The sequence below is a fragment of the Aquarana catesbeiana genome, linkage group LG05 (genome assembly GCF_042186555.1).
Source record: "Aquarana catesbeiana isolate 2022-GZ linkage group LG05, ASM4218655v1, whole genome shotgun sequence".
Taxonomy (NCBI): domain Eukaryota; kingdom Metazoa; phylum Chordata; class Amphibia; order Anura; family Ranidae; genus Aquarana; species Aquarana catesbeiana.
Window position 1 is genome coordinate 206,505,367 of NC_133328.1, and position 19,715 is coordinate 206,525,081.

Consider the following 19,715-nt stretch of genomic DNA (forward strand, 5'->3'; position numbering starts at 1 on the left):
AGGGTAATTTGGAGGGGGGTTGAACTGTCCTGGCATTTTATGTCCTTCAAAACTGTGATAGGTAGTGAGGAGTGAAATCAAAAATTTACGCCCTTAGAAATGCTGAAGGCGGTGCTTGGTTTTTGGGGCCCCGTATGCAGCTAGGCTCCCAAAAAGTCCCACACATGTGGTATCCCCGTACTCAGGAGAATCAGCAGAATGTATTTTGGGGTGCAATTTCACATATGCCCATGGCCTGTGTAAGCAATATATCATTTAGTGACAACTTTTTGTAATTTTTTTTTTTTTTTTGTCATCATTCAATCACTTAGGACAAAAAAATTAATATTCAATGGGCTCAACATGCCGCTCAGCAATTTCCTTGGGGTGTCTACTTTCCAAAATGGGGTCATTTGGGGGGGGGTTTGTACTGCCCTGCCATTTTAGCACCTCAAAAAATGAGATAGGCCGTCATAAACTAAAAGCTGTGTAAATTCCAGAAAATGTACCCTAGTTTGTAGACGCTATAACTTTTGCGCAAATCAATAAATATATGCTTATTGACATTTTTTTCACCAAAGACATGTGGCTGAATACATTTTGGACTAAACGTATGACTAAAATTGAGTTTGTTGGATTTTTTTATAACAAAAAATAGAATATATCATTTTTTTCTAAATTTTCGGTCTCTTTCCGTTTATAGCGCAAAATATAAAACCGTAGAGGTGATCAAATACCATCAAAAGAAAGCTCTATTTGTGGGAACAAAAGGACGCAAATTTCATTTGGGTACAGCATTGCATGACCGCGCAATTAGCAGTTAAAGTGATGCAGTGCCAAATTGTAAAAAGTGCTCTGGTCAGGAAGGGGGTAAATCCCTCCGGGGCTGAAGTGGTTAAAGATTTATTTAGAATTAAACAATAGAATTGACTGTGCAGCTTTCCAACACAGTTTTTTTTTTCATACTGTACTGTAAAGTGGGACCCAGAACATCCTCGTCACTTTTGTGAGCTGAAAAGAAGCAATAAAAACTGAAAAGAAAACACAAATATCCCTATATTTCTTGTGTAAGTTAATAGTCCCATCCAGTTACCATGTAATGGAGAAGAAGAAAGGCAGACATATGTAACAACTGTGGCTCCCTCCAAAGACACAATGAAGAAATACAAAATTAATGTGCTGCACCAAAATAATAAACATAAAATATAACAAAAACTAATAGTTAAAGATAAATCGGCAGATACATAATTAATAATTTACATGCAATATCAAATAAATAGCAAAGGAGCTCTTGCTTAAAAAGTGTTCAAGTGTGATGACGATACTGGGAACTTGCTGTGATCATATGAGTTTAGTCTAAATGACTTCCCCAAGGGCTCAAGCAAATGGCCCCTACAGGGATCAAACCTGCAACCTTGGTGTTATTAACACCACATTCTAACCAACAGAGCTGACTGGCCAACACAAAGCAGTCATTCAAACGAAACTCATGAGTGTAGGGCGGGTTACCACTTTTTAATAAAACGTTTTTTAGAGGTACAGCCTCTTTTTCTATGAATATGGGATTTTCATCTTGATGTATCCACCTGTGATCCGGATACATATATGAGGACAACAGTCTTAAGCGTATTATACAAAAGCGCTTTTGGACCTTCTATTTATCTTGGGGGTCGAATTGTGATGGTGGATGGCTCTTCTATGGGATTAGTCACTCAGTTCTACTTTATAAGCACAACAGTAGGAGGAAGATTTTCATTTCCCTCTTGGGTGTTTAATCATGCCCTTACTGATGCTATAGGGGGAGATTTACTAAAACTGGTGCACACTAAATCTGGTGCAGCTGTGCATAGTAACCAATCAGCTTCTAACTTCAGCTTATTTAATTAAGCTTTTACAATAAGGCTGGGTTCACACTGGTACGACATGACAGTTGTACGACTGTGGATCCAACTTTGCCCTGCTACTTCACGTCCAACTTCTGTCAAACTTCTGTGAACAGGACCTGACTTTTATCCCAACAATACCAGGCCCTTTAAGTGTGGTATGGATCTTGAGGGAAAACCCCACACCAAAATGTAAAAAATAAAATGGCGTAGGGTTCCCCCCAATTCCATACCAGACAATTCGGTCTGGTATGGATTTTAAGGAGAACCCCCACGCCAAAATAAAAAAACTGCGTGGGGTGCCCCCCAAAATCCATACCAGGCCCTTATCCAAGCATGCAGTCCTCTACTAAAGCAGCTCTAGCGTCTCTTCTCCCTCCGATGTCCATCCTCCAGTTCCTCTCGCTGTGATGGTGTCTTCTTCCTTCGGTCTTTTCTCTGCACTGATGTCTTCTTCCTCTGCCAGGTCTTCCTCCATTTTTCTGGTTCTTCTTCTCTTCGCTGTCTTCTTCCTCTGCCGGTTCTTCTCCCGATCTTCTCCCGATGCTAGTTGTGTGAGCTCCGCTCTCTGCTGGTTCTTTTATAGACATGGGGTGTGGCCACCCGATGATGTCATCTGGAGATTCCGCCCCCTTGTGACATCACCACCCCATCATGCCCTGGATGGTGGCATCACAAGGTGGCGAGAAGAAGAACCAGTGGAAGGACCAGTAGAGGAAGAAGACATCAGTGCAGCGAGAAGAACTGGAGGATAAAGAAAACACCAGCGGGAGAGGAAATCGAAGGGGGAAGAGATTCTGGAGCTGCTTTAATAAAGGACTTTGTCAAAAACCTGAGTGCTGGTTTCATTTCTTTGACACTTTTTTGGGGGTAAATGGGTAGGGGTACAATGTAACCCACTTCTTTATTCATATAGGGTGGGGGGCCCCCTTTGATCCGATTAAATTGTATTCATTTAGCTGAAATAGGACCAAAGTCAGACCAAAGTAACGCAGGGACCTTTTTTAAAGTCAGACCGACTTGTGTCGGACCAGTTAAGATGGCTCTCATAAGAATACACGTCATGCGACATGTGCTCCCAAAGTTGGAGCATATGTTGTACCAGTGTGAACCCAGACTCAACCTAGAAGCTGGTTACTATACACAGCTGCACCAGCTTCTGAGTGCACCAGTTTTAGTAAATCTTCTTGCTGTGTGTGTGTGTGTGGGGGGGGGGGGGGTTAGATATGCTGTAAACCCTTTCCTTTTTATAGGGGAGGCTGATTGATACCCACATCCTTTTTGGAGAGAATAATAAGAACAGATAGCTAAAAAAAACAAAAAACAGCTGTATCTATACATAAAAACTTTTTAAAATATCAGTGACTTTTCATCAAATAGGTGCAAAAAAAATAAAAATAAAACATTATGAAGAATTCTTTGGTTACATTTATGTATGTTACAGGAAAATGGTACAGTATGGGGTGATGGGACTTTAAATATGCCAAATGAGAATTTCTTCCTGTGTAGTAGTTGACGATCAACCAATCCTTTGGGATTTTAGTAAGAACCTTATATATAAGGTATCTACGATACATGTATGGTCCTGAAGAAGTGGGGAATCCCGTGAAGCGCGTAGACCATTTACAAGTACATGTATACAGTACATTGATATGGTTCTAAATTTAACCAGAAGGTTCTTCTATATAAAAGTGTTTTTAATCATTATTTTTGCTGTAACTTTTTTCTTTTCCTTTGTCTATATTTGTACAACAATAACATTTATATATACTTTTACTTTGTTCTCATTTACCATATTTAAAATCCTATCACCTTATACTGTACCATTTTCCAATATATTTACGAAATTATGCTAATGCGAACTTGCCAATGGTTCCCATGACATGTCACTGGTTTTAATATTTATGTATGTTACACTTGGATGAAAAGGCCATTTGATTATATAAATTAGCGCGCTGACATTTTCAGGTGATACCCTTACTTACTATTCTAGCCAGTCTTAACTGTTGATAAATCACACACACATATTGTACTACATTCAGAAATCTTTGTTCATTTAGGTATGCTGCCATTAGTGTCAATATTTAGGAAACTGTGCTCCTATACCAGGGGTCTCCAAACGTCCAAAGTAATGGGCCAGTTTACTATCCTTCAGGCTTTGGGTGGGCCAGACTGTGGCCAGTAGGAGTAGAAAATGCCCCATCATTGGTGGCAGTGGGAGGAATAGTGCTCCATCATTGGTGTCAGTTGGAGGAATAGTGCCCTATTGTTGGTGTCAGTGGGAGAAATAGTGCCCTATTGTTGGTGTCAGTGGGAGGAATAGTGCCCTATTGTTGGTGCTAGTGGGAAGAATATGTCACATTGTTGGTGTCAGTGGGAGGAATAGTCCCCCATCATTGGTGTCCGTGGGATGAATAGGGCCCCGTTGATGGTTTCAGTGGAAAAAATAGTGTCCCATCATCTGTGTAAGTGGGAGGAATAGTGCCCATTATTGGTGCCAGTGGGAAGAATATTGCCGTATCATTGGTTCAGTGGGAGGTATAGTGCTCTATCATTGGTTCAGTGGGAAGAATAGTGCTCTATCATTGTGTCAGTGGGAGGAATAGTGCTCTATCACTGGTATCAGTAGAAGGAATAGTGCCCCATCATTGGCGTCAGTAAGAGGAATAGTTCCCCATCGAAGGTATCAGTGGGAGGAATAGTGCTCTATCACTGGTATCAGTATGAGGAATAGTGCCCCATCATTGGTGTCAGTAAGAGGAATAGTTCCCCATCGAAGGTATCAGTGGGAGGAATAGTGACCCATCAATGGTATTAGTGGGAGGAACAGTGCCCATCGATGGTATTAGTGGGAGGTATAGTGCTCCATCATTGGTGGGAGGAAGAGTGCCTCAAGGACCAGATAAAGGCAAGCAAAAGGCCGCATCTGGCCCTAAGCCACAGTCTGGAGACCACTGTCCTATACCAAAGTGACATATAATCAGTCCATGGAGTTTCCTGTAAGTGCAATCACTCTTAATATAACATATATAATATATGAATAAATAGGTTCAAGCGCAGTACTGACCACTGACTAATATACAATACTGCACAACACAAATAAAATGAATGTGCCATCATATATCATGCCAGTGAAAAAGAATATGACTAAAATTCTGGGAAATTTGGAAAGAGTGTTGTAGATGGAGTGTCCATGGTATGGAAATTCTAGCTTCAGTGCTGACCCTCCATGTGACAGATTCTGGCCCAGGAAAGTACATGAATCTTTCCACACTAACATGTTGCACAGAGGAGTGAGGAAATTCTCAAAAGTCTCTATGACACTCTATGAATTTTTCAGAATGTATTTAGCCCCATTCCTTGACTCCAGTTTTAGTTTCTGCATTATACACAGATCAGGACCAAGAATTAGTGCCTAATATACAGTATTAAGAATGCTCGGCATAGCAACAAAGTAAAAGGTAAGGCACATTTTACAGGGATAGGGATCATTGTGGATTAAAAAAATGCCTAGTATTTTACTTTAATTGGTTTAAAAATATGATGTGCATTGTTTACCATCCCTAAGTCTGACTGATTCTTATCAAAGGTTTCATATGAAGATGTAGACCGCTTAAAAGACCTTGCTGTTCTGCACAGCCCCAGGATTCCTCAGTTTCTTCAGGACAGAAGTCGATATATGGAGTATTTGGAGAAGATCATGGAGGTGAATGAATTGACAGATGAAGAGCTGAAAATGTTTATTGCTTGAAAAAGTCCATGTTCATTATTCTTAGAGCTAGACTCTGCTGTAGATCTGGACAGTGAAAAGGACACCGTGCAATACTTTTATAAACTATTGTTCAAACGCACACGAGAAGTTCTGAGCTTGTTATGTTTTACTTCTTTCCTTTTTTCTATTCTTTATATAGATGTCACTATTGTTTATTGAAATAAGATTTATCACTTTTAAAAATGTTATTATTACACTCCCCAGTGTTATTAAAAAGAAATAAATATGCACTTTAGAGATTGGACATTCCTAGTCTGTAATAATTTATATCACGTATTTTACAATATAGAAAAAATGATCATTTTAATGCACTGGACAAAAGTATAAATTTACCCGGCTGCTCACTCTCCAAAAACAAACCTTTACAGCAGTGTAGGTAATATTGAAGAGCACAGCCAGGGCTGGCGCTCCCACTATGCGAACTAGGCAGCCACCTAGGGCGCACTGCTGCCTAGGGGACGCAGCCACAGCCCACTGATTTCCCCGTTAGCCTGGCCGGGGAACACGAGGCAAAGGAGGGGAGGTGGAGGCGCCGAGCATGAGGTCGGCGGAGGAGGCGGGCACAGCTGGGAAGGCCAAGACGTAGCTGCAGTCCGCTGAGTCCGCTCTTTGATCCTGTCACCTGCGTGGCCCTAGGCAAGACTAATGGCAAAGGAATGGGTAAGCGCTGGCAAAGGACAAAGGCAAAGGAATAGGTGAGCACAGCGACTGGCTACATGGAACATGTCAGTTTTCTGCTGCAACTGTGCCAGTCAGTGCTGGGACAAGGCCATCTGGTGCCCAGGGCGAATATTGCAAACTGCGCCCCCCCCCCCCGGGTATAAAGAAAGAGTCAGTGTCCTTTCAAAACCAGAAAACACTTAAAACAATACAACAATACAATAGTGGCTGGTCGGCAAATGGTTAAATTGTAAGTTCACACAAATCTGTAAGGTATACTTACATTGGACCCCCTCCCCATCCCTCCCAGTCCTGCTAACCTGGAGTCCAGCGATCCCCCGCACTGACCCCTTTACATTACACAGCCCCCTACACCTCTGGGCCCCTTTACATTACACAGCCCCCTGCGCCTCTGGGCCCCTTTACATTACACAGCCCCCTGCACCTCTGGGCCCCTTTACATTACACAGTACCCCCACCTCTGGGCCCCTTTACATTACACAGCCCCCTGCACCTCTGGGCCCCTTTACATTACACAGCATCCTGCACCTCTGAGCCCCTTTACATTACACATCACCCTGCACCTCTGGGCACCTTTACATTACACATCACCCTGCATCTCTGGGCCCCTTTACATTACACAGCACCCTGCATCTCTGGACCCCTTTACATTACACATCACCCTGCATCTCTGGACCCCTTTACATTGCACATCACCCTGCACCTCTGGGCCCCTTTACATTACACATCACCCTGCACCTCTGGGCCCCTTTACATTACACATCACCCTGCACCTCTGGGCCCCTTTACATTACACATCACCCTGCACCTCTGGGCCCCTTTACATTACACATCACCCTGCACCTCTGGGCCCCTTTACATTACACATCACCCTGCACCTCTGGGCCCCTTTACATTACACATCACCCTGCACCTCTGTTCAGTGCAGACCCCCCCTTCAGTGTAGCCCCCCTTGTTCAGTGCAGATGCCCCCTTCAGTGTAGCCCCCCTGTTCAGTGCAGGCCCCCCTTCAGTTTAGCCCCCCGTTCAGTGCAGACGCCCCCATCCAGTGTAGCCCCCTGTTCAGTGTAGCCCCCCATTCAGTGCAGGCCCCCCGTTCAGTGTAGCCCCCGTTCAGTGCAGATGCCCCCTCCAGTGTAGCCCCCCCATTCAGTGCAGACGCGCCCTCTAGTGTAGCCCCCAGTTCAGTGCAGCCCCCCCCTTCAGTGTAGCCCCCCCACTCAGTGCAGACCCCCCCTTCAGTGTAGCCCCTGTTCAGTGTAGCCCCCCCATTCAGTGTAGCCCCCCCATTCAGTGCAGACGCCCCCTCCAGTGTAGCCCCCCGTTCAGTGCAGATGCCCCCTTTTAGTGTAGCCCCCCGTTCAGTGTAGCCCCCCTTCAGTGTAGCCCCCCCCCGTTCAGTGCAGTGTGCAGACCCCCCCATTCAGTACCTCAGATCAGCGCGGCGGCACATGCTCAGCAGATCCCCTCCCCGTTTACCCATAAACAGAGAGGAGGGGGAGGCGGCTTTACTCTGCTTGACTGTGCCTGTGTGACATCCAGGATCGCACAGGAACACAGCCTGCGGCCGCAAGAGGAGGGGATGGTAGTTGCAGAGGTGTCACCCTGCACCCCCCCGCACACCCCCTCCACACAATATAGATCGCCTCTCCCTGCCTGTCACTGCGCCGCTGCCTAAACCCGCGGCACTGCCATTGCTTCAATCGCGGAGGGGGGCGCCAGCCTGACACCCCCCAGTGTGTTGTGTGGTACTTGGGGCGGCCTCCCCCCACTTAGTACGCCTCTGCACATCTTTGCAAGCAGGCGCAGCTCTGCAATGTTGTAGGGGCGGCCGATGATAGTCACTTGCCCAGAAAGTTTAACATCACACTGCCTGCCAGTGCTGCGCCCCCTTCCTACAATAAATTGCTCCGCCCAGGGCACCTGCCCCTTCCGCCCACCCCTTGTACCGGCCCTGGTGCCAGTGGTTTGCTGACAACAGAATATAAATGCTTAAAGTTGAAGTTTAGTTAACCACCTCAATACTGGGCACTTTCACCCCCTTCCTGCCCAGGCCAATTTTCATCTCTTAATGCTGTCGCACTTTAAATACTAATTGCGCAGTCATGCAACACTGTACCCATATGACACTTTTATCATATTTGTGAGACAGATAGTGCTTTCTTTTGGTGGTATTTAACCACTTCCCACCTGGCAACTGTATATGTACAGCTGGGTGGGCACTCTCTCCTTCTGAGTGGATGTTCAGGAAAGTCCCTCAGAAGAAGGGGGATCACGCGCACGCGGGCCTGTGCAGCGGCGCGATCCCTATGCGCTCATGTCACCCGGACACGGCACATCTCAGAACGGCAGGAGGGCTCTGTGACTGGCCCTCCTGATCACATGACGGCCGTGTTCATTTACAGCCGTCATGTGATGTAGACAGAGATCCGGTTGCTAGGTGATTGGCTCTTCTCTCCTCACACATTAGTTGTCGTGAGGAGAGCGGATCGCTGCAGCCGGCTGGTGATCAGTGTATATGAGCTGTTTGTTTTTTACAGCTTTTTACACACTGATCACCAGCATAGTAACACACAGTGTAAAACACAATGTCCCAAAACACATGTCCCCAAAATACATGTCCCCACACACATGTCCCCAAAAACACCTGTCCCCCACATATGTCCCAGTAAAATCACATGTCCCAATGATTATCTGCACACATATGACCGTGATTACCTGTGCACATCTGTACATGATCATTTGCGTACATCTGTCCGTGATCACACAAACCAATTATTATACACTTAAGGGGATTTTTTTACCAAAGACGTAGCAGAATACATTTGGCTTAAATTTATGACAAAATTCGATTTTATTGGATTTCTTTTAAAATAGAATACAGAAAATATTGTTCTTTTTCCAAATTTCCGCTCTTTTTTCGCTTATATCGCAAAAAATAAAAAACAGAGTCGTGAATAAATACCACCAAAAAAAAGCTATTTGTGCAAACAATATGATAAAAATTTCATTTGGGTACAGTGTTGCATGACCACGCAAATGCGAGAGCGCTGAAAGCTGAAAATTGGCCTGGGAAGGAAGGGGGCGAAAGTGTCCAGTATTGAGGTGGTTAATCACCGCTGGTTTTTTTTCGCTGGTTTTTTTTTTTGCTAAACAAATGAAAAAAGACAGAATATTTTGAAAAAAAATATGTTTTTCTTAGTTTCTGATATAAAATTTTGCAAATAACTAATTTTTCTTTACTGATGTGCGCTGATGAGGCTGCACTGATGGGCACTGATGAGGCTGCACTGTTAGGCAGCACTGATAGGCAGTACTGATAAGCACTGATGAGCAGCACTGATGGTGCTGACAGCTTTGCCAGTTATCGGTTTTCCTTTCCTCACACAGAGACAGCATATGAGGAAAAGACTGCTGTTAACCAGCAAGTCTGTTTACATGCAATCAGCTGTGATTGGACCCAGTTGATCACATTGTAAAAGGCTGCTGTGACTGTCCCTTTACCATGATCTGTGATCAGCTGTGTCCTAAGGACACAGTGGTCATAGAGCACACCCAATGCATGCCCCAGGGGGCGCATTGGAGGCATTGTTCTGGGAGGACACCCATGGATTCCCTCCCAGAACTAGAGAGCCACGCTGTAGCCATCTTTCAGCTATAGCGCGGTAATGAGCTGGTTGAAAAACATTTTTTTCTCTATCTTTAATTACATTACATACCTGAACTGAAGTATGTCCCACGATGTGCAGGCTGCTGGACTCTGTACAAATCTTCACTACAAGGCTGCCCCGTCTTCTTCCTGCTACTGAACTGTAAGCACTGTGGGGGTTTACAGCTTTGGATCTTCAGGCTCAGCTTGCACTAAGATTTACACCTGAATCTCACAGGAATGCGGCTCGCGCTCCTGTGCGATTCAGTGCAGTGAGATTTTGCAGCTTGTTCGTTAGCTTGCATGCACTACTTTTCAAAAACACACCACACTGCACCAAATTGCATGCATTTCTATCTTGTGCAGGTAAACACTGCATTTGCAATCTGTACTTGGGGTGCCATTTAATAATGTATTTGCACCTGAGGTGGATTGCAAAGGCAGCGTATTTTGAATGCGGTGCAGGAAAAGTGCACAGAATGCATCCCCTCCTGCCCACTCCTCCATTGAGGGCTGGTTCACACCAAAACACAGTGCTGGAAAGGCGTTGCATTTTTGAAAAGTAGTGCATGCACTACTTTTTCTGCATTCCAGTGTGATTTTGAGCCCATTCAAATGAATAGACCGCAAAATCGAACTGCATTGAATCGCACACACCAAATTCCTGTGCAATTCAGGTGTGAACTGGCCCTGGGAAAAGATCTTTCCCTGATTCTACTGCCTGTAACACCATCTGTGAATGGTGGAGAGAATCCTATGACTGATCAGACTGCCCCCCATTCACAGAAGGTGTCACAGGCAGTGTTCTCAGTGAATATCAGTGCTGCATGCTGATGTGAATTTTAGTGAGAATGGGGTAAGGCCCACTTTAATGCCCCATGTGTATGTTGGTCTGTCCGACAGAAGCTGGCCATTTTCTCCGGCTTCTGTCAGACATGCATGCTGGAAAGCCAGCAGATGACTGACTCCCGATCAGCGCTCTCAGCCAGTGGCAGAGAGCGCTGATCAGAGTGTTCTGGCGGGGGGGGCGTCCTCTTGTCAAAACACAGCAGCTCAGCGGGGGAGATCGCTGTACTAACCTCACATAATTAGTACATCGGCTCCGACCGGAGCTGTCAGTTTTCTTGGTTGCACGAAAAAAACAAATAGTCTGTACCCTGCTTTAGATTCTTGGATTCTCAGCCTATTAGGGTTGATTTATTAAAGGCGAATTCACTTTGCAAAGGAATTTTTCCCAGAGCTCTGCTGACTTCCATCATCTGATCATGTGCAAGCAACAATGTGTTTTTTTTTGTTTTGTTTTTTCCCTGCACGTACTGACCCCAGTACTGACTGTAGTCAGAACATGAAGGTGGTTAACCTTACGGACTTTCCTCTTAACCAGCATCACATTTCATTACTAAAGAAGGGTCTATCATTCTCACCAAAGGTGGTGATGAATGAATTTGAAGTGTTTAAAGTGGTTGTAAACCCTTACAGACCACTTTGACCTACAGGTAAGCCTTTATCTGTCCAAGAAATATCTCCTAAACCCACGCGGTTTAGGAGATATTTGCAAAAAGATAGGCACCGCTGTCTACGGCCCATGCGCGCGTCGTAGACAGCGGCGCGCAGACGCACTGAGCGCGCTGCTGCTAATGACGATATGGCGTTAATGGCAGCTCCCGTGCGCATGCGCGGGAGTGACGTCATCGCGGCTCCGGCCAATCACAGCGCCGGAGCCACGATACCCGGAAGAGGATGGACGCGCCGTACCAGAGGGGACAGCGGTGACATCGCAGGCTCCTGTGTCAGGTAAGTGACACATAATGGGCTACTATGCGATGCATAGTAGCCCATTATGCTTTACCTTTGCAGGGAAACAAAGAGGAAGTAAACCCATCAGGGTTTACTTCCTCTTTAAGGATGTCAGCCTTCTCCTGAGAAAGGTCATTTTCAGATATTGGCACTCTAAACAAAAAACCCCGGCTGATTATAGCAGAGAGGAACGGGAATCTTTGGATGCCTTAGTAGTCCTTCTGCAGGAAAACCCTGACTTTGATTCTGATACAGAACCCTCTACCCAGCCACAAACCAACCCACGTAGATCCAATTTGCCAATTAGATCTCTCAAAATGCCCCTACTATCAAAACACAAGTGGATTAGCCTTTTGTTGGAACAGGTTAAAAAGGATCTGTCAAAAGTAGATTGGCAGAGGAGAGGGATAGATAACCTAACTAAAGAAGAGCGGAGGGCCTTCAGGGAATTGGAGGAGGCCACCGATATTATAATTAAAAGCAGTGATAAGGGGGCAATACTGTCCTACTTTCACAGACACTGTATGAGGGGGAAACTTTACGCCTCTTACAGGACGAAACTACATACCGGAGGCTCTCATCCGATCCTTTTCAGGAGATCCTAGTAGATCTGAATTGTATACTAGGTTTTGCCCTAGAAGAACATCTCATCACACGAAAAGAATATGACTATCTGATTGTCCATGAATTTAACACTCCGACGTTTTATACGATCCCTAAGCTTCATAAATCCATGTCTAGACCACCAGGAAGGCCAATTGTTTCGGCCATCAAAAGCCCTTTAGAAAGGATTGGAAAATATGTGGATACACTGATAAAAGAATTAGTACAAGATCTTCCATCCTTTGTACAGGACACGCGTGATGTCCTACGCAGCCTTGAGAATTTCACTCTTCCACCACAGGCCCTACTCGTGGGAATCAACGTAGAATCGTTGTATACCTCGATCTCGCATGACTGGGGCCTTAAGGCGGTCCACCATTTCCTCGAATCCAAATTTCCCTTACTTGCCGCACAAAATTAATTCATTGTGGATACTCTGAAATTCATGCTTCATGCAACACAATTGTTTTCAATTTCTGGGCATCAACTATCAGCAGATCAGAGGCACGGTAATGGGAGCCCCTTGGGCTCCCTCTTATGCATGTCTACATTTGGGACTCTGGGAAAAGGACCTGGTTTACTCCTCGTCGATGTACCTCAGCCACTGCTGCCTGTGGCTGAGGTACATCGATGACGTGTTCATGGTATGGGGGGGGTCACCCCAGGAACTACTTTTAATTATTGATGAACTCAATGGTAATGATCGAATTATTCGTTTGACCTTCTCCTATGATTTGGTGGCTTTGCCCTTTCTGGCTCTCACTATCCATGTGAAAGATGATAAATTAAGGATGAAAACATTCAGGAAAGAAACTGCGGCGAACACATTGTTATTGGCCTCAAGTCATCACCCAAAGTTGCTCATACAGGGCATTCCCCTTGGTCAGTTTCTCCGCATCAGAAGAAACTGTTCAGACATGGATGATTTCAAAAATGAATCACGTGAACTATATGGAAGGTTGCGGGACAGGGGATATTCCCATACCTCCATCAGAAGGGCAAAGAAAAGAGCCCTTTGGACGGAGAGGGGGGAACTTCTGGCCTTTTTGTGGATTGGAAATTCAAGAGAATACTATATCAACTCCGATAAGGATAATCACCCGATATGGAGCACAGTGGGAACAGGTCAAGAATATTCTTAGCCATCATTGACACATTCTAGCTGAGGCTCACTTTCTGGGTGATTTTATCAGAGACAGACCTCTACTGACGGCCAGAGGAGCCCCTAATTTGAAGGACAAGCTGGTCCACTCCGAATATCACAGACCAAAAAAACACAATTGGCTTACTGATCTCCCTCCACTTAAAGGCATGTTTCCATGCGGCAGATGTCATATCTGCAAATATGTAGACAAAATGGACATGTTCACCGATTCTGACGGTAGGAAACAGTATAAGATCAATAATTTCATTAACTGTTCAACAGACCGTGTTATATATATGTTAACTTGCCCATGTGGATTAAACTACGTGGGCAAGATAAAGAGACAGTTAAAAATACGAAACGATGAACAAGTCCAGAGCTTGCTTCAAAAAGACGAAGAACGTCCATTGTCATTACATTTTTTGAAAGCCCATGGAGGGAAACCAACTGGCCTTAAGTGTAAAGGAATCTATAGGCTTAATTTACCTCCAAGAAGAGGTGATTTTGATAAGATATTATATCAGAAAGAAAAGATGTGGATCTTTAACCTGAGAAGTATGCAGCCTACAGGGTTAAACAATGAATGCAACCTGTCAGTATTTTTGGAACAGTAATAAATCTGACTAATGTGTTCCAACTTTTTACCTACTGAAAGTTTCTGATGTGCACTATTTTCTTTGAATATGAGGTATGGGTTTTATGTTTAATATCCTGACAACACACACCCGATTCAGCTTAATTTAATAAGACTTCTTTATATATGTATTTCTTTTAGTGTCCGTCCTATGCTATCTAGGCACATATATAATTATTATTATCTTTTTTATTATGTTCTCTGATCATGTTGATTCAGCTATGTATGGGGACTCGGCTTCAGGATCTGTAGGGCTTCTGTCTGATTTTTCTTGATTTTTCTTGTTTTTTCTTGATTTTTCTTGTTTGAATTTGGACCTACCTTAGTTTTTAGATTTATTTTCATTTTTATATTTATTATGACTTTGGTTGGGTAACTATTTTGATGTTCGTGGCCACTAATAGAACTTATGGTCTGTGACATCAAAAATATGGCTTTGTTAGGTTCCAAATAGGCTTAATTATCTGAGTACACTTGACATGCAAAGTATTCTGGCAATGGGTGTGTGCACTGGGTGAAAGTTATGTCTGTTTGATGTGAGACTTGATGTCATATTAGTCGCAGTATAAACAAGGTATCCACACCGATTTCTAGTTACTTAATTAAACTCATGGATACTTAATGATACACCTTTAGTAACTGCACATGCTCTGAGGAAGCTTGGTTTACAAGCAAAACATGTAAGCAAGCAAGACACTCACATGTCTTCAGTGATGTGAGCACAGATCTGTCTACCCACACGGTGAACCCTATCTATCCACTCCGAGTTCCATTCAGGTGATATCTCCAGTATCCAAAACTTGCGGATCAATTGGCCAGATCTGGATCGGACAACTTTGTAGCCTATGTATGGCACGCAGAGGCGTTTGAGATACTATCTTAAGGACAACTGACTGGAGGAACTTTTGAAGAGGAATATTATCTATCCCGACTTCCCAGTGGTTGTATTGCTGAGTGACTGGACTGCATCTATGAACTTTAAACATAGGATAAGTGAACATATGGAGCAAGACGTCTAAACGGTGAGCTGTATCAGTTCCCCCCAATTCAGAAAGGGAAAATATTCACTGCAAAAAATCTGTTTCGTTTCCTTGACCGATGTTACCCTTCATATGTCCTTTTGCGATCCACACTCACAAGACAATTATCTAACCAATGTGTCTCTGCCGATTTTTGAATGAACTCCCTTCTGTATCTGCTTTCTATCACCTTAATATGCTCGAGTGAAGATCAAAGTAATTATAATTAACATTTCTTTTTCTGAACGGAACCTATGAACTCTCAGCAGGATTTCTATAGGCTACTCATTCTCCGAATTGCTTTTTTAGAGTCAGTGTTATTTTTTCATATACCTTTTTTGTAAAGCGAAGCCTTTATTAGAATTCCCCTTTTTTGTTGAGCTGATTCGTTTGGATGGGATGGATGATAGATGTGTATGGCTGATTGTGGTAGACACCGGTGTCTCATTTAAGATATTTCTGTCTTAATTTTAATTAAATGTTTTGGAGGAGGGTATTTATATTGTATTTCATCATATGTAAATGTTTTTCTACTTTTGTGGATATTCAATAAAGATTATTAGTCCCTATAACCTACAAATCCTCTTTGAAGAATACTTTTGGGAATTGCTTTCCCGTCTTTTTTGTGTTTTTCTGCACGTGATTGGGTATTCTATGTAAAGTGAAATTTCACCACATTAAAGGGTAACTTCACTTTCGTGGGAGAAAAAATAAATAGCAAAAAAAATTAAATAATATAGCATATACAATTGAATGTTATTAAAAATCACCTTTCCTTTTCCATCTACAGCTCTGCAATTTTCTGAAAATGCAATCCAATATGGCTACCTAGAGTTGTTCTGTACACAGAATGTGTACTGACCACCCCCCAGAAACATCATTTTCTGCTTGTGTGATTGGCTCACTGATTATGAAACCACTCCCATAAGACTCACTTTCCCACATGGACACAGACAAACAAACAGGGATTTCTTCAGAATAACAAAAGGTAGGAATCTGCAACAAAGTTTGGTAAAATCCTTGCAATGTACATAGATCACGCAGAGAGAATGTTTTTTTAAAAGTGGAGCTTTAACTAAACTCTGGGGCAAATTTCCTTGCAAAGCGAACAGCCTATTTGCCTTTAGTAAATCAACCCTCTTGTCTCTTGTTTGCTGGCTTGCATTTGAGACATGTCCACCGGATCATACCGACCTCTTAGCAGTCTGTAAAAAATCAGTGCCATACATAGACATTCTAAAAACAGGGCCACCCATCTATTCAGGGAGGAACCTACTGTATAGCCCACAACCTACTTTCTTAAAGTAGAACTAAAGCCAAAACTTTTTTCTCCATTTAGGATAAGATGTAAAGTAAGGAATCCAGAAGTGAAGGAATCCATGGTTGTCACCAGAACTAATGTCCCCACAGGAAGATATTCCTTCTAAACCTGTTGTGGTGCTTTACCTGTTTAAAAAAAAACAACTTTTGTGGTGACAACACAAACTTTGGAATTTTCTTTCGCTTTCACACTCGGTGATAATGGTAAACAGAACAAATAGACCTAAAGGGGACACACACAGCAATAAAAACTCAACATGGTTTCTAATCCCTCTCCACTCTATCCAAAACTAAAAAAAAGTTTTGCCCTTACTTATACTTTAAGATATTCCATGAATACAGGGGTTGACTTTATGAATTGTGAGACGATAAAACAAAAGGGATGGTCGTTAAACTCCCAGGTTTAAGGTAATTATAGACAGAAGGGGTTATCCCAATAAAGATCTCTTTGACTCTAAGGTCTACAGCTTGCCTCTAAACACCCTGGGACCATCTGGTAGCAGCCCATGCACTATCTTTGGACTAGAACCTGATATTCAGCGATGCCTTTCCACTCATGCACCTAATATTGTTTTAGATGGGCACAGGTCATAGTGCTGGTATTATCAATGTATAGACTGAATGACTTAAAGTAGTTTTAAACACTCAGACTTTTTTAGCCTAATGTGGTTATAAACCCTTACATATACCCAGTGAAGTGACTATTCTCAGGTGATACACAGAGATGAAACAAAATTTGCTACATACGTTGTACCTGTTTATCTGCAGTCTTCTTCTTTCTACATCTGTTCAAAGTGCAGAATTCATAAAGCTGAAGTTACACTCTGCAGAGCTCAGTGAGGAGACCTCTGAGAGCTGATTGAAGGGAAGGAACACACCCCCTTCAAACAGCTCACAGGAACAGAGCTGAGGCTGTCAATCAACTGGATCTCCTTCCCTGTGACCATTTTTCTCTTGGTGTCAGAAAAACTCATCAGAAGTGATTTATACTGATAGCAGAGGAACCAAGTGATTTTATTTGAGACAAGCGCACACTACAGAGGGACATGCTTTGCTCGTATTTCATGTCTGAGGTTTACAACTACTTTAAGTGCATAGTTCATCTTTATCAAAAAAACTGCCTATGCAGATAAGGGGTGTCTGTAGATTAAAACAAGCTGTGCAGTTTTGACCAAAGTTGAATAATGCCCTTGCTATGGGTGTAGACCATTTACGTATCTCATGAAGCCTGACTGGAAAACTTCTAGGGCCTTGCTAAGAGAAACCTAGCTGTTACAGTTCTCCTTTACCCTCACAGGAGCCAGCTTATTCTCTGATTCAAATCTCCTCACATGCCCTTTCCTAGGATACAGTAGATGTCAGTTTTTCAAGCAGACCCTTTATTCTCCTCTATGGAGCGGAGGGTGTAAACAGGCATGTGTCCATTTACACCTGCTTACATCCAGTTGGTTCAAATCCCAACCATGGCACTATCTGCCTGAAACATCAGAGCTCACTCCTGTGATGGTAAAGGTGGGCGGTAACACTAGGCTTCGCTTAGCAACATCCTGGGAGTATTCCAGTCAGGCTTTGTGAGGTACATAAATGGCCTACACCTATATCAAGGGCATTATCCAACTTTGGTCATTGCTACACAGCTTGTTTGATTTTGGTAAAGGCTTTCCAGCATGCACATCTGATAGAACCTGGACAAAATGGCCGCCTTCTGTTGGACAGACCAACATACACACGGGGCATTAAAGTGGACCTTACCCCATTCTCACTAAAAGACAAACCCTTTAAGACACTAACCACAATAAAATAGACATTTCCCAGTAAACTATTTGTTAAAATTCTTACCCAGCACTTGCAGCTTACAACTTTTATTGCTGCTGGCTCCTGTTTTCTCTGTGGTGTTTTCCTGAACTTCCAGGGACAGTGCAGTCTGCAGCCAGTCTGTTAGAAGGATGGGAGTGTCTTGCCATCCTAGGCTATGGGACAACCCCAGGGAAGGACTGGGAGTAAAAACCAGCCCTTGAAATAATTTCATAGCAGCCCCATAGCACTATTATACCAGCCCAACAATATAAAGTCACAGAGGCTGTGCGGACATGGTACAGGAGGTGGTCCTAGGCTGTGCGGACATGGTACAGGTGGTGGTCCTAGGCCAGTGATGGCGAACCTTGGCAACCCAGATGTTTTGGAACTACTTCCCATGATGCTTAAACACTCTGCAGTGTAGTGGTGTATCATGGGAAATGTAGTTCCAAAACATCTGGGGTGCCAAGGTTCGCCATCACTGTCCTAGGCTGTATGGACATGGTACAGGAGGTGGTCATAGGCTGTGCGGACATGGTACAGGAGGTGGTCATAGGCTGTGCGGAAATGGTATAGGAGGTAGTCATAGGCTGTGCGGACATGGTACAAGAGACGTCAGAGGCTGTGCGGACATGGTATAAGAGGTGGTCAAAGGCTATGCAGACATGGTACAGGAGAGTAACAGGAGGTGATCAGAGGCTGCAGAGGAGTCTGGTCTTACCTGACCGTGATGTGGAAAGGTGCGCCACCGCTGAGACTGAGACGAGTGCCTTACATTTAAAAATGGCGCCACCCGGCACCATTACGTCACTGTGCATGTGCCCGCCTGCCCGAAAATGAGCATGTACAGGCTTTCCCGAGCCCAGCTAGCTTCAGAATGGAGCATGCGCAGTTGTCATGTCGGCCCACAGCCATATTTTTTACGGACGCCGCTGCCTGTAATGGGTATTTACGGGCGGCCCTAAAATTGGCTGAAATTTACGGACTGCCTGTAAATTAATGGGCGGTTGGCAACACTGGGCTGACGGCTAGGCGGTTGCAGCCACAGCTCAAAGCGGCCCCAGGGCAGGCGGCCTTCCGGGAAATTTCCTGCTTTTCCGGTAGGCCAGTCCGACCCTGGACTACCCTCTAGGGAGACACAGCTCTAATTCCTGTATGAAAGAGTGACTCCATAGGACGCTGCAAGAGAAAGAAGCCACTGTGATACAGAAAACCTAGGACAGCAGCCATGGCATCAGCCTAAAGTGAAAGCAAGGCAAGGATTAGATAAAGAAGCTGTATACTCAGCAAGTGAATAAATCAGCTGCCGAAAGTGCTTAAATAACTGAGGTCACAGATGAAAATAGTCCCGCTATGGTAGAATCAATAGCAGTCTCAGCCTTGACCCCAGCCAGGCCACGCCCCCAACACATTATGCTCCACGCCCCGGAGCCTAAT

The 19,715-nt window shown here is 44.0% G+C and overlaps 1 protein-coding gene across 2 annotated transcripts in view; it reads left to right on the forward strand.

Moving 5' to 3' along the window:
* Nucleotides 1-5,878, forward strand: part of MATCAP2 (microtubule associated tyrosine carboxypeptidase 2) — a 91,866-nt gene extending 85,988 nt beyond the window's left edge. For both annotated transcript variants that reach the window (XM_073630516.1, XM_073630515.1), the window contains exon 7: nucleotides 5,452-5,878. In XM_073630516.1, the coding sequence (XP_073486617.1) occupies nucleotides 5,452-5,613 (162 nt within the window). In that variant the 3' untranslated portion in view covers nucleotides 5,614-5,878. The remainder of the gene's footprint in view (nucleotides 1-5,451) is intronic.
* Nucleotides 5,879-19,715: the final 13,837 nt, after the last annotated feature.